Genomic DNA, 14,362 nt, shown 5'->3' on the forward strand with positions numbered 1-14,362 from the left:
GTGAATTACCTTCTACACATCGGGAATCTTGAAAAATCTTGTTCCTATACCGCAGGAATTTTTTATAATATGAAATTTCATACATTGCCTGTCGCTGCTTATCACACTGCACGATGAATGCAACTACGGAAATGAACTGCAACGTACATGTACATTACGTGGCCTTGAGGTGGCGTGACATCAACCGACTATGATTCAGCCCTCTTTCTCGGCCCAGATCCGAAACAAACGCTCGTATTACAAACATACTGATTTAAACTACATAGTTATAGTGCAAATTCTGGAACATTTTAACTTACTAGAATTTGATTTTCTGCATTTATTATTAATAAATATATTCGAGATCTAGACAGGTTACACTTACTGGACCCTGGCGAATGTCTGTATCAAGTGACAGTATTTTCTTACTCGTGAAAGTAGCATTTATATTTACCAACAGTATATGACTATTTGCCTACCTTATCTCCCTCAGCAATGTCTATGATCTTCTTTCCTGTAGTTGGGTTCACTGTTGGGAAAGTTTTTCCAGATACAGAGTCCACAAATTTATTGTTGATGAACAACTGAAAAGAAACAAAATTGTTCAACATAAATAAACAGCAACAAATGAATTCATGTTTACTATTACCGTACCAACTATAGACACCCATTGCCACAGTCTTTCACTTGAAATTACAAGAGGATACAAAATACACGTCTTTTTGCAAAATATTTGCGCCTTACATTACTGTAGGACATAATACATATATTACACTATTGTACAATATGTACAGTCTTAGAAAAAAGTTATGTAAGTCTCTGAATAGTCCACCGCTGTCGAGTAATGGTTAGCACGTTTGACCGTGAAACGAGCGGCCCCGAGTTCAAATCCTGGTTGGGGTTTTTCTCCGGAACTTTTCTTCAACCAATTGAAACATAATTGCTGGGTAACTTTCGGCGTTGGACCTAGGACTCATTTCGCCATCATTAATTCACCCATCATCATCATCATCATCATCATCATCATCATCATCATCATCATCAGCATCAGCATCATTATCCATACAATAGCCCGGGTTAAGTTCACTGTACGGCGTGCTATATTTGTACAAGAGCGCGGCCGTTCGGCTACCCAATCATTCACAGAATAGGAGTGGTAAGCACAATAAGCCTCAAGCTACAGTTAAAGCCTTCGGGTCCCTCCTCCGTACAAGATAAAAAAGTCTCTGAATTGTTACACGGCAACTCATCTTCTCTGAAAGCAAAACAACACCTACTGTATGCTACCACTGACAATTTAATGATTAAATACCTGAAATTTAAGAATTCCGTTTGGTTAGAAAAATGTAATTACTGGTCTTTATAGTTACGAACTTATTTATGTTCAATATTTTTCTTCTTGCATTGTTGATATCCTATTCTATACTGTACTGTCAAAACTTTTCCATTGTTGGTTGACTTTCTGAACTAACAACAGTTTCCAGCATTTGCATAATTAGGCTATTAGGGCTGAAGAAAAGTATTGGTATCAGGGTACTAAATAATTTCTATATACATTTTTTACAAAATGCGTCCCGATGCCGGGTGTGTCTACTGTCTGTAAGGAGCAGAGAGAGTGAACATCCGACTCTCCTCAACAGTAGACCTGCTTAAGTTAGGTTGTATCAGAATGCCGAAACAAAAATCCAACAAAGAACAGACAATAAGGCGACTGAATTCAGAATATGGGGAAAATGTGTTTGACTTAATTGATGAAAATTATATTTTTTGTAAATGTAATATTTGTTCCGAGCTTATTAATTTGAAACATAAGTAATCCTACTATGAGTTCATTCATACCGAGCGGACTGTACAAACAGCAGCTACCGTAACTATGGTTCGTCCCAGGATCTGTGGAGTATAAAGACGAAATAAGACATCTGAGCAAGTGGTATGTGGGAGGGCTAGGGCCAATGAGACTGCTCTGGGGGAGGACATTGTTTGAACGAAGCGAGCAATCGCTTGCAGGAGGGGATAATTTCTATCTGAACTCTAGTCTGCCTTCTACCATGAGCATCTTACCCCTTAGCGGACTCGAGCTGATGCTGCCCGCAATACACTCCGGCACAGATAGACTTCGCTCTCATATGCGCAAAATTACTCCACAGATTCCTGAGACGGACCATAGCCAAGCGTGCACACAAGTATTTTGTAAACACAGAGTTCTACGTACGATGCAGCTTACTTTTTTCAGCCCTAATAATTCTATTTGGCCCCAGAAGTACTGAGGTGCCCGAACATCAGTCCAATGACGTTCATAACGAAAAATGCGTTATCTACGAACCTACAACTCCATACTTCTTAGACAACCATCTATCGTCAATTGACGTAATTGGTCTAATGACTGGAGCGAAAGGAACAACTAATTACGATAATGGAAATGAAATTAATACCACTATCGATCAGTGTACACTTAATGAAAGTAAGGTTAGCGATGATCCTACATTCTGGTAAATAAACGAAGCAACGAGAGATTATTTCACTAGTTCGAGGGTGAAAAATTGGGAGATTTCAGATCCATAAAAAAAAAGCAGGACGGAGATCGCTGGAGGCACTGTACGACATCATTAGCGACATTTAAAGTTATATCAGGGGGTTAGAAGCAAAGGGGTACAAGTGATATTTCTTTAAAAAAATGCATCCTGGGTAAATTATAGCATGTAACATTCTAATGGCAAAGGGATATACATACATTTTAACCACACATATTAACAATAATTAAAATTAAAACTTCACGAAATTTTATTATTATTATTATTATTATTATTATTATTATTATTATTATTATTACAAACAGGTTTACAATGTAATATCACATCTTCCTGTGATCAATGTCCTACGTTCTTATTTTTTTCTCCAATTCTCTCTATCTTCCCAATCCCGTTCTTCCAATCCTTCCTCTCCCAACGCTTTATTTATGTCTTGCAACCAGGTGTTTTGCGGTCTAACTTAACCTTGCAAGTTCCATAAAATCTCCTACTACCGGTAGTAGTTAATTTGCCATTTTAACTTGGAAATTGTTTTTACGTAATTCTGTGACATAGCAGCTTTCATAAATTGAGCAACCCATTGAATTGAAAAAAATTGTCGCTAGATGGCAGCTCCTAATGGTCAGTGAAGTCACTTGTGAATATAGGCATAATATACTGTATAAGGTCAAGTTACATGTTTTTGATCACTGAATGAGCAGGCAGTATAAGCACCATCGGATGCATGGATACATTCAAGTAGGCGGTGTTAATAGATTTTTCGGTTCTGTAATGAAAAATAGAACAAAAAGGTGCCAGAACGGCACGTTCCGCCAGGAAAAAAAAAACCACTGGTTAAAACTAACAATTTACCTCATATCATCATCATCATCATCATCATCATCATCATCATCATCATCATCATCATCATCATCATCATCATCATCTAATTCAAAGTGGACTGATTCCGGTCCGTAAGGGTAACAGGGCAGGATACTCCGTTAGGAGTGAGCCTGTCCCAGGATGTGGCCACCCTTAACCTTTTGTGAGCCCCAGGTTCCACTGGCCCGGTGAGTAGTACCTGGTAGAGATGAACAAAACTGCCGCTCTCGCTCGCTGTGTTCGCTGCATTTGTCTTTCGAGTCTCGTCTCGTCATTCTCGTGCGCTTCGAGTCTCGCTCATCATTCTCGAAATAGCATTTGGTCGGCGTGGAAAGATTTCGTAACTTTGAATAACATATATCATTGAAATAAATAACATCATAAATGTTTAAATGAGACAACAAGATAAAAAGACAAAACATAACAGTATCTTAGTTATCAAAATGTTCTGGTTCTATTATATGATATCACCTATGGTAATATAAATAGAAAAAAAAAAAAAAACAATTCTCAAATAAATCTGCATTTCTAAGAAACATAAAACATAACGTTAATATCTTTTTACTTGAGATTGCACACTTTATCTCAAACATATGAAAAGAAAAATTCTTAGTCTTTTAATAAGGGCCTAGTAATTAAATAAAGACTGGGGAACGGATTATTATACACTGAAAGCTAGAGGATGTTTCAAGTAGGCTACTTGATTTTTATACATATATAACAGTTGTCAAAGTACAGTAGATAAAAGTACAGTCAGGTAGCCTATAAACAACTGTGGCGATTCAAGGCTGCTTGACATGTTCGGGACTTCGGGAGTGATCAATCTCGACGTCTTGAAACACTCACAAGCAGTCTTTACGTGAACGACGCGATGTACTCAATATTGTCGTGCGGGATTTCGGCTTTGCGGGCGCTGCTTTCTCGATCGTTGTTCATCTCTAGTACCTGGTCAGGACCCCTCCCAGGGTTACGAGGTGGACAGGGTTCATTAGCTGCAGAGAAGGCAACCTGTCTAGGGGAAGGACAACCCCGAAATCAAACTCTGGTCCTCCAAGTTGGGGGTTGTGTGACAGGTTGGTTCCCTCCCACGTAAAAAATTCTTACTCATACGGCAGAAGAGCAGCAATTTACCTTATAAAATATTGAACATAAGCATCATATCACGCGTTACGTTCTCACATCCTACTTTTTTTACTTTTCCAGATAAAATGTCCTGTTTTTATTATTTTTCAAAATCTGGTTAACAGTAACTGTATTTCTTTAATACTGAAGTTTGGACAGACATCTTTTAAGCCTAGCCATGTTACTAAATAACGGATGACGATGCATTTAGAATAGCTGTTATAATAATAGTACATTATGCAACGAGCCTATAATGATAGTAATTAAGAAGCGAGTATGGATGTTTATGAAACGAGCGCAAGAGAGTTTCATAATTTTCATACGAGCTTCTTAATTACCATTATAGGCGAGTTTCATACGACTTTTTATGCTCGACCATATTTCTAACTTGAAATTATTCAGATGTATACATTTTATTTGTATCTGACAAGATCGGAAGTGACCTTGTTCTAGGTCGTGAATTGTGAGATGTGCGCAGACGCGAAAGTATTGATTTTTTCCGAGGAACAATAATGTCATTGACCTTGATGTAATCCCGTTAAACTTGATATCACCTTGATTATTGAATTCGACATTGAAAAACGAGATGACAAATTGAATTTATTTGAATATTATTTACAATTAACGCTAAATATTATAGTAACAGAACATAACCTTCTGCGACAGTATTGGATTTCCAGCCTCTGTGACTTTTCGCTAATTCTCTTTCGATTGCATATCCGAGAATAATCGATACTTGCGGTTTTATAACGGTACAAAGCTGACTTGTCATTGGCTGAACACCTGTAAGCTGAGTTGTCATTGGCTGAACACCTGTACTTTAATGAGTAGGTGTACTTTAATGACATGCATTAAAGGACTGCTACCAGGTGTATAATTACTACATTTCGGCATGGTCGAGAATAAAAATATTATTAATTCTTCTCAAAAAGAAATTCAAATTTCTTCGAGATTTACTATTAGGTACAAAGCTCGGTTAAGTAATGATTATTTTTAATTGATCTTCTGAACTGGCTCTTCGCTCTGATGAGAAGGGTGTGGCCCCCAGACGTTACGCAACATCTTCATAAACAAATTCCTCCCATCGTCATCGTCCCGATAAGCCGTCAAGGTCAGACTGTTGCTGTGCAAGAAATTGTAATGAATGAGAGGGAGTGCAAATTGCTACATCAGCACACAAACTACCGTTGACCGTCTCTCTCTTAGCTCAACAGGGCAATGAACCCCAGTGTTGGTAGCCAATATTATAGGTAATAAAATAAGTCAATTATTATATACTTAGTTGTTTTGCTTTCCTTTTAAAAACTGACTAAGAAGTAGGATTACCATCCGTCCGGAAAAAGGAGGACATGTCCTCTTTTTTAATCATTTTATCCTGTCCGGCAGGCATTTAAAAAAAATTGAAATGTCCGGCATTTAGCATTTCAACTAGAATTAATATTAATATTGAATAATGTGTGATATTATGCATAGAATATCTGAACAAATTATGAAAACCTATGAAAGAATTTAACTGCTTTCAATGGTTGAAGCTGGAGCACATAAAAAAAAACAAAATATGATGACCTATTGACATGCATTGAATTTTTACACTCTAAAAATGTCACTATTCATGATTCTAAGTTATTTCATCAATTTTATTCTGCAATGTACAAAAATATGCCAATCAAGTTAATTTGGACAAAGATTTAACTTTAGATAAAAATGGTGCAAATTCTTCAATTGCAGTAGTTCTGTAAGCATTGAAACTTTCTCAGAACTCTTAAAAATATGTCAATTCTATTTATTTATCCCAAGTCACAATGGAAGTGCTGAGAGAGTATTTTCCCTAATATCTGCTCAATGGACAAAGGAACGAAATCGCATGCTAACGGAGACAGTCAGAGGTATCATCATGATGAAATATAATTTCAAGGACATGTCCTGTGAACAGTTCCATAGTTATATGTTACAAAATATAAGTTTGTCCCTTCAGGCTCTTGTGCACAAAGTGGGCTCCACCGATAAGTAGGGTACAGATGTAATACTGATCCAGCAACTAGTGAGAAAACTAAGGTGAGCCATTGTTTTTATCTTTAATTTTGTTCATACCAATTTTTAAAAAGTCCTCCTTTTTTAGCAGTGTCCTCTTATTTTAGATTCCATGTCCTCCTATAGAATTTCTTCTCATGGTAACCCTACTAAGAAGTAGCTATTAACATTTCTCTTAATGCATGTTCTTATGTAACAATAGTTAAGTGCTTGAGAAAAACTGCTTGGCAGAAAATCGTAAACTGAGCCCTCCAGGGACTAATAATTGAAGGGCTCCCTGCAAAAGGGGAGGACTCCACTTTTAGGTGAAATTAATGTTTTGCTCCTTTCATACGTTACAAAATATGCCCGTCCTTTTAGTGCAGGAACGGTGTGATTTCGAGCATTTGGTAGTAATCTGCAGTGGAATTGAAGCTGAGCTCCCAATTGTTTCGTTACAAAAAGGAGATATCTCCAGGAGCTATAAACAGAATGGACCGTAAGAGTCAGTAATTTCAGGGGGTTATTCTTTGACATATTTCAAACAAGAAAATTCAATAAAATATTGCGGGAGCGTACGCAATGTGGGGGTTACCGGGTTTGAACCTCCCCTCCTTGAACTTTTTTGAAAAAATGACATATTTAGATTTGAATATATATATATATATATATATATATATATATATTCCATAATCGTTTCCCCTTCTCAAAATTTTCACTGTCAGAGTATGTCCTAACAAAATAACATCGACATAAGGCATAGTCGTCCTACTCCTCCTTCAATATAATCCTTATGCTTGGTGCTGCGGTACGTTCGAATAACAATAATAATAATAATAATAATAATAATAATAATAATAATAATAATAATAATTACTTACAAATGGCTTTTAAGGAACCCGAAGGTTCATTGCCGCCCTCACATAAGCCCGCCATCGGTCCCTATCCTGTGCAAGATTAATCCACTCTCTATCATACCCCACCTCCCTCAAATCCATTTTAATATTATCCTCCCATCTACGTCTCGGCCTCCCTAAAGATCTTTTTCCCTCCGGTCTCCCAACTAACACACTATATGCATTTCTGGATTCGCCCATACGTGCTACATGCCCTGCCCATCTCAAACGTCTGGATTTTAAGTTCCTAATTATGTCAGGTGAAGAATACAATGCGTGCAGTTAATAATAATAATAATAATAATAATAATAATAATAATAATAATAATAATAATCATCATCATCCGTGGCCCCACAGCCCTTGAAGGGCTCACACTGACCAGCCTGCTGCTGGCCTCACGTTCACATGCCGAAGCAGACGTGGACGATCATCCGAAGGTATCGTGTGGTTAGCACGATGATCCTCCCAGCCGTTATAGCTAGTTTTCGCAATCGGATTTCGGTACCTATCATAGCTCCCCAAGTGTATCACGATGCTGGGTGGGCACCGGTCCCATACACCAGCCGAAATTTCATGATAAAATTTCTTCCCCCATGAGGACTCGAACCAGCGCGTATTCCGTAACGCGAGTCCTAGGCAGGATGCCTTAGACCACAACGCCTCGGCGCGGGACGAATTATAACAATGCTATCTTTATTTTAGAGAGACCTCCGCCTAGTACAGACCTTGTAATAAAATGAAGCCGACACAATATGAAATTAATTTAATTTGTGAAACATATCGAAAAAGTTGTTTTGACAGTCCTGCAGTGCAGATGTTAAATATTACGCATAGTCGATTTTGAACTCATTTTAAGAGTGGTATTCCCCCGTTCGTTAGTTCGAGTTCTGACTTTGTTATGAAACGCCAGTTTAACGTTTTGTGCATTTGACAGTTCATATTTTAACATAAACGTCACATTATCGTTCCGAGTTCTCTGATATGTCTAACGTTCTTCCCGGAACTAGCTTCACACCCCCCTGTTAAAACTCAGCTGATAATAATAATAATAATAATAATAATAATAATAATAATAATAATAATAATGATGATAATAATGATACACAAAATATTAAATATCGATAATTTATAATGTAAACAGTTTTAATAATTACCTCCCCCTTGACAAAATTCTGCGTAGGCCCACGCCACTGAATCTGTGTAACGGAGACTAAGAGAAACACGGAAAATTGTGAAAATTGGAGAATGGTTTGCAGTGAAAACCCTGCCCTTAGACCGATAACCATGAATAAGTACTGTAAATCAACATAATCAACAACGATAACGACGTTACGAATGGTGTCAATATCATAATACATACTTTCAAGTTTCACCTTCTCTAACAAATAAAGCATCGTGAAAGGTATGTTTTGATTATTTTGCACATTATTTTTACTTGTGTAGCGGAACGTAACGGAATTTTGTCAAGGCCGTGGCGACATTTCAACTTTGTGTCGGCAGCACTGCTCATAGGCCTTTTCTCCCCATTAGTGTTTTTTATTGGTTATTTCACGACGCTTTATCAACTACTATGGTTATCTAGCGTCTGATTGAAATGATAATTCCAGCGAAATAAGTCCAAGGTTCAGCGCCGAATGCTCTTAATGGATTGAGGAAAAACCCCCGGAAGAAAACCTCAACTAGGTAGTCCCAACCAGAATTTGAACCCGGGTCCGTTCGTTTCACGGTCAGGCATGCTACCGTTACTCCACAGCGATGGACCCATCAGTGTTGCCAATTTAGCGACAAAAATCTGGCGATTTTTAACCGTTCTTTGCGACAATTTTTGTTTTAACTTTTCCGTTGCTTAAATAAGAATTTAGCGCCATTTTCACCACTCTATAGCGACAAAAGTAAAACTTTCTCTATTGATATAATACGGAATACAGCGACTTTTGAACTACTTTTTGGCGACTGTGCGTACATTACAGTTGGCAACACTGTTCTCCATATCGTAGTCTGTTCACGAAATGTGGACAGTACATCACCAGTGTTTATAGTGTCGACGCATGAAGTAAAACAGCGGCCTTGAGATGAGCGACAAAATGACGCCCATGTGCGAAATGAGATTCAAGGTCAGGGTTACACTAGGAGGGAACATTGCCAAGTCTAGCTGAAGAAGTGTATATGGATTCTATTCGATGTTTTAATCACTTTCTTTTTCAAAGTAGCTCGTTTTCATGAATTTCCCCTCATCCACGAGATTATGACAAACTAACTTTACCGTTATACAAAAATTATGCAACATGTCACGTCAGTCAAGAGCTTCAATCACATTAATGGTTCTGAAAAAGCCATTCAATGTAGCTGCACTCGTACCTACAGAAGATTAAAAATGGAACAAAATGTGTAGGTACACGGAAAATTGTTAATTCAGTACTTTATCAATTTTAAATAGAGTCTAAAATTTTATTCGTCTTCATTATTTTTCTCTTTAGCTTCTCTTTGTTTCACTTCCTCATATTCTCTTTTCAAAACTTTATCATCACCATCATCAAAATTTCTCTTGTGACACAACTGAAATTCATGATAAACAGGCAATGATAACATAAATAAGATAAACTCATTAGGATTATAAGTGCAACTATTGCTTTTGCTAAACGAATCCTATCAGTGAATTATATGACGAAATTATTTTTAATGTGTAACTCTATTGTGGTGATGTGAGGAGAAACATTTTCCGTAGTTCTCTGAATTGGAACAATTTTCCGCCTGATCAAATTGTTGCTTTCTATGTATTGTTCACTCTACAACCTCATAGTAGACCGCGGATTTTTAGGTCCTAAAAATGTTTTAGGTGCCTAAAATAAGCTTTCTTTCATTATTTCATTTAGGTTTTATAAAACATAAAATAGGCTCTATAAGTATTGGAAAGGAAAAGACTATAGATATTTAAAAAATAAGTACAATGTTAACAAATCAGCAAATGTATTGATAAAGAAGACAAAGAAACCAACATTAGGCCTATACATAAAGTTGTAAACTATAGGAAATAGTACATGAGAGAGAGAGAGATAGAGTGTGTCAAATGCCTACCCACTTCACTTGCGTGATTCGGGTTCGGCATATTGCGGATAGATGTCGGGACTGTTACCCATTTTCAAGTTACACACCACTTCGGTGGGCCACGCTATGCATAATATGTATCTGTGGAGAGTTACGTTGTATATTAAGGTGACTATGTGTAAGTGTGTCCCGCGCCGTGGCGTCGTGGTCTAAGGCATCCTGCCTAGAACTTGCGTTACGGAATGCGCGCTGGTTCGAGTCCTCATGGGGGAAGAAATTTTCTCATGAAATTTCGGCCAGTGTATGGGGCCGGTGCTCACCCAGCATCGTGAATGCACTTGGGGAGCTACGATACGTTTAGGCGATTGAAGAATTTTCTACCCTTTTCCATGAAAAAAAAAAAAATGTTAGTGCAAACACTCGTGATGCCCCACTTCGATTACTGTGATATTCTGCTTACTGACCTAAGCGTTACTTCGGCGCAGAGACTACAACGTGTTCATAATATGTGCGTCCGTTTCGTCTGCAATATTCGCCGGGCTGATCACAACACCATCCCTCGAAATGTTGTCCTGGCTCCGTCTAGAAGATCGTAGGAAAATCCACTGTCTTTCCCTTCTCTTTCACATATTGCATTTCTCCAATCCTGTCGATCTTGCGTCTCGTTTTCAAAATTTATCCACCCTTCATAACCTAGACACACGATCACAACACTCCTCAATATTATCCATTCCCTCCCACCGAACATCCTCATATTCATCTTCTTTCACTGTGGCTGTTCCTCGGCTTTTGAATTCCCTACCAAGTAATGTCAGGGACTGTGAGACATCAAACCAATTTAAGAATAGACTAACGAAATATTTTTCTAACAATTCTTGTTAACAATAATAGCTGTTTCAGGTTTCTCAATCTTTAATGCTTATATATATATATATATTATATATATATATATACATATATATATCACAAAATAAATATTTAAATTATTCATTATTATTATTATTATTATTATTATTATTATTATCATTATTTCTTACCAATGTTTATTATTGTCACACTAACATTACTTATCCAACTTTCATTATTTACTTCCATGTTGTTTTACGGTCTAGATATTAATGAAATAACTATGTAACCAATTGTATTCAATTAGAATTAGAGTCTGGCTGGGCGGAAGAGAAGGCCTACTGGCCTTAGCTCTGCCAGATTAAATAAATAAATAAATAAATAAATAAATAAATAAATATATAAATAAATATATTATTACTTATTATATGTAGCGGAAAATCCGGTTTCGAAAACCAGCTACAACAGCTGGGGGGATCATCGTGCTTACCACACGATACCTCCATTCTGGTTGGATGATCGTCCATCTCTGCTTCGGCATGTGGACGTGAGGTCCTTCATGGGCTATAGCGCCACGGATTTACTTTACTTTTTCATGCGTAAGTGTATTTCAAACATCTTATTATACTTTCCGTGTTTTACATTTTATTATATAATATAGTAGGCCTATATACTATACTTTCATACATACGATCCTCTCTATCACATACTGGTCGTACTGCATCATTGGAAGTGACTCTACAATTAATATTTTCACGATAAAATTAGAAGTGTCTGGATCAACAACAAAATGCAAATCATTGTGCTGATAACCACTATCAGCACTACAGCTGCTGTATCACAGCTAGTAAACAACGTTATTACACACGCTTAATAAGAAGAGTGTTCCTAGGACACTTGAAGATGACTTGTGAGTTACACACGTTTCTTTATCTCCCACGGTTCATCGATAAAAATGATAACATCTTTCCAGCTGTCCCTAATTTTTAAGTGGAACTCGTTGCAAGAATTTAGAGTAAAATTCGCTTCGTAATCAGAGCCCAGATTTAATGACAGGCTTGTCATCTAACATGTAAATCCTGAATACGGTTACAAATAGGCCTATACACTATCCTTCAGTGAGCCACTGTATTTTCGTAAATCCCGGGACGAAAAATACAACACAAACAGATTAAAAAGTCTTATTTCTCTGTGGTTTAAAACATACATGGGCACAATTCTCGGTTACGTGAGGCACTCGATTTGAAATAGTTTGTTTACTAGGAGAGGAGACTGCAGAGTAGGATGGGAAATATAAACTACTGTAACCTGCGTCACCTTATCGTAATCGCTAAGGCGGTCAGTGGCGAATTAGTAGGAAAGCGCTTGGTTAACGTGAGAGACTCAAAAACTTTCTTTCAATTTGGCAAATTAATTCGGCAGCTTTAATCATAAACCTCTTTACTATTTCTCCACCACCATTGAATTGATTTAAATCACAGGCGAGAAATTGCCTAACTAGCCAATAATATTCCATCACGTTGTCTACGTTTATTTTCTTGAATATTCTGGTGTTTCTCAAGATTACTTAATAGATTTGCACGTTCTCGACCTAAAATAATTTCAGAAAATCATATTTCGTTTCCTACGCACATTTGATATTTTTTTATAAATTTCTTTTGGAAATAATACGTACAAACAACATTTAATTCCTCGTACCTCTTAATGCAGCGTGTTTAAGGTATAATATCGTATTTAGTATACTATGCAAATGTTAAGATCATACATTTTCTTCGGAATAGTACGAAAAATAACATTTAATTTGTCTTACCTTCTAATTCAGCATGTTCTTTATGACATAAGGAGTAATGTCGTTGTATATTAAATTTATTAATGCCTAATAGGATTTTCGAGCATAACATACATCGTATGTTCTCCCCTTCTAAACAGCAAAAAAACCTCTTCCATTTTTCATGAAATAATCGTTTTCTAACGCGTACACACTGCTTTGATAATGTCATTATGCCACCACTGATATTGCTTATGAAACTGATATAGAACCTGCCCACGCCTAGGAGCTACGTGAAGGAGGAACGGGGACTGTGAAGAAGATGTCACTCAGAGCAATAAGCTCTGTGAAGGTCAGTGAGCACAAATTCTCAAGTGAGGCACGATGCCCATCTGTGGTTTATAATAATAAAAATAGAGTATTTTCTCTCGAAACTTATGTTAAAACGGTTTAAGAACAAATTACTGAGGCTCACGGAAGCTGTTTCCCAATATAAAAAATACACATACACACACACTCACAGAGAAAGGATATTTCAGGATAAACAGTGAATATTTTTGAAGATGACAGTACAGACTATTCCGAGTAAAAAATGCATAATTATACATATTATAAACATGTCTTCAGTCTGGTTTATTGTTTGTTTAGCTTTCGAGTATGTAATTTTATTACATGGACAGGTTACCAGCCTGAAGCACAACCTCCATACTTGTCAGGGTTTTCCTTCCTGAGCTGAAAGTACCAGTTTTAGGGCACCGTAATCTAACTCTCCCTCATCCTTTCTCTTTTGTCTTAATCTAGGAGGCCGTCCACGCAGGAGATGGACAGACTAGTTTTTAGCTTCGGAACAGGTCTAAAGGGCCTAAACCTTATCTGGCAGAAGAAGAAGATAAACATGTGTTCAATTTTCAATGGATGTGGAGATATAGCTGTCGGAATGTTACGCATAAAAGCCTTACGAAAATCATGAATGGGAGACAGATGACATTGATTGTACTTCATTGACTGATTGTAAACGTTATAAAAGGTACCTATCCCATGCACATTGTAGCCCTTAGGTAACAGACACATCTAAATATAACATTCCCTGAATGATGGGTAGGCCACGGTTGTCACGTTCACTGGCCACCAAGATCCCCGGACCTTAGTCCTTAATTATATTCTCTCTATGGGTGGATGAAAAGCGAAGCTTACAGAGAAAAATAAATACAAGAGACGAATAATTGATCACTTGCATTATGAATAGTGCTGTCCTCATAAAAAGAACGCCAAGGCGACCTCAGAAGAGTTTCATGTACAGTAGTGG

At 37.2% G+C, this 14,362-nt stretch overlaps 1 protein-coding gene across 1 annotated transcript in view; it reads right to left on the reverse strand.

Annotated features, from left to right (window-relative positions):
- Positions 1-14,362, reverse strand: part of LOC138701756 (aldehyde dehydrogenase X, mitochondrial-like) — a 91,502-nt gene that overhangs the window by 31,212 nt on the left and 45,928 nt on the right. Inside the window, exon 2 of the mRNA XM_069828983.1 lies at positions 459-563. Coding sequence (XP_069685084.1) covers positions 459-563 — 105 coding nt within the window. The remainder of the gene's footprint in view (positions 1-458; positions 564-14,362) is intronic.

Source organism: Periplaneta americana, chromosome 6 (genome assembly GCF_040183065.1).
Source record: "Periplaneta americana isolate PAMFEO1 chromosome 6, P.americana_PAMFEO1_priV1, whole genome shotgun sequence".
Classification (NCBI taxonomy): domain Eukaryota; kingdom Metazoa; phylum Arthropoda; class Insecta; order Blattodea; family Blattidae; genus Periplaneta; species Periplaneta americana.